The sequence below is a fragment of the Acyrthosiphon pisum genome, unplaced genomic scaffold (assembly GCF_005508785.2).
Source record: "Acyrthosiphon pisum isolate AL4f unplaced genomic scaffold, pea_aphid_22Mar2018_4r6ur Scaffold_21091;HRSCAF=23007, whole genome shotgun sequence".
In the NCBI taxonomy this organism is placed as follows: Eukaryota; Metazoa; Arthropoda; class Insecta; order Hemiptera; family Aphididae; genus Acyrthosiphon; species Acyrthosiphon pisum.
In genome coordinates, this window is record NW_021770520.1 from 1 (window position 1) to 1,198 (window position 1,198).

Genomic DNA, 1,198 nt, shown 5'->3' on the forward strand with positions numbered 1-1,198 from the left:
TCGAATATATTCTTTTATTTTTCACAAGTTAATATAATTCGATGTACAGATAACCATGAAGTCTTATTACATTATTTTATTATTATAAATAATAACATGACTTATTTGTTTCTTTTTACAAGACAATAAATAGTTGAGAAAATTAGTATTTCTCTTACAACCAATTCAGGTCCTATTTTATGATTATTTTTTTTAAAATAAATATATAATATATTATATTGCTTCGAAATATTTGATTTATAAACAAATTATGTAAAAATATCCATCTATTTGGTGCAATATTTTCGATAACATGAAACTAGTATCTAATATCAAAATTGACACTATTATTTCCTTCATCCCGCATTTTATTAACTATAATGCTTATATAATATATGTGTAATAGTTCAGTTGTAGTGGTGGTGTTAGGACTCTACCACGGACTACTACACTGGACTGGAAACGAGACGTTTATCGCCGTGCCGCTTAGTGTCCGCGAGAGAGGTGTACGAGGGGAAATCGTACATGAGCGAATCTGGCGCCATCTATACTTTAATGATAAACCATTTACCAAATTTATTCCCGCCAAATAAAACTACATAATATATATTATAATAAGCACCACGGACTACTATTATGTTCAACCCGAACATTCCCAACTCTAAAGAGTAAAGACTAGGATAATTTATCAGTCAGCACCATAAAGAATATTGACGAAGTACGTCTTATATTTTAAAACAATTTTGCCCTAATTTATTTTTGAAATGCGTGTATGTTCAGTTGCTGGGTGTAACAACCAAGATCGTGATATTAAAGTGACACTTTTCAGTGTCACAAATGCTAATAAATCATCTTGGGACGCTGCAGTACGTAGTTCAATAAGTAATCAGGTAAAAGATCTGAAGTATGTTTGTTCAGAACATTTTTTACCTGAAGATATTTGTACTACATATGCATTACCATCAGACGTAATTGAAGTAAGAGTTAATATCAATAGGTATATATTATAAAGAAATTTGGTATTATTATTAAAGTTAATTTATTTTAAAGGAATTTGGGCAGAAAAAAGTGTTTAAATTGAAGAAGGGGGCTATTCCCTCGTTATTCAATCAAATAGACTCTAAACAAGTACTCTCTCATGGTATTGAATACCAAGCACCAACTCAATCCTTTAGAAGAGAACTATTTACAGTAGAAGTAATTTAAATAAGTTAAAATA

General features: G+C 29.7%; 1 protein-coding gene across 1 annotated transcript in view; it reads left to right on the plus strand.

Moving 5' to 3' along the window:
- The first annotated feature begins 214 nt into the window (after positions 1–214).
- The window catches only part of LOC103309631, a 3,585-nt gene continuing 2,601 nt past the window's right edge, over positions 215–1,198 (plus strand). The window contains exons 1-2 of the mRNA XM_029492246.1: positions 215–956; positions 1,030–1,176. Of these exons, the coding sequence (XP_029348106.1) occupies positions 744–956; positions 1,030–1,176 (360 nt within the window). The 5' untranslated portion in view covers positions 215–743. The remainder of the gene's footprint in view (positions 957–1,029; positions 1,177–1,198) is intronic.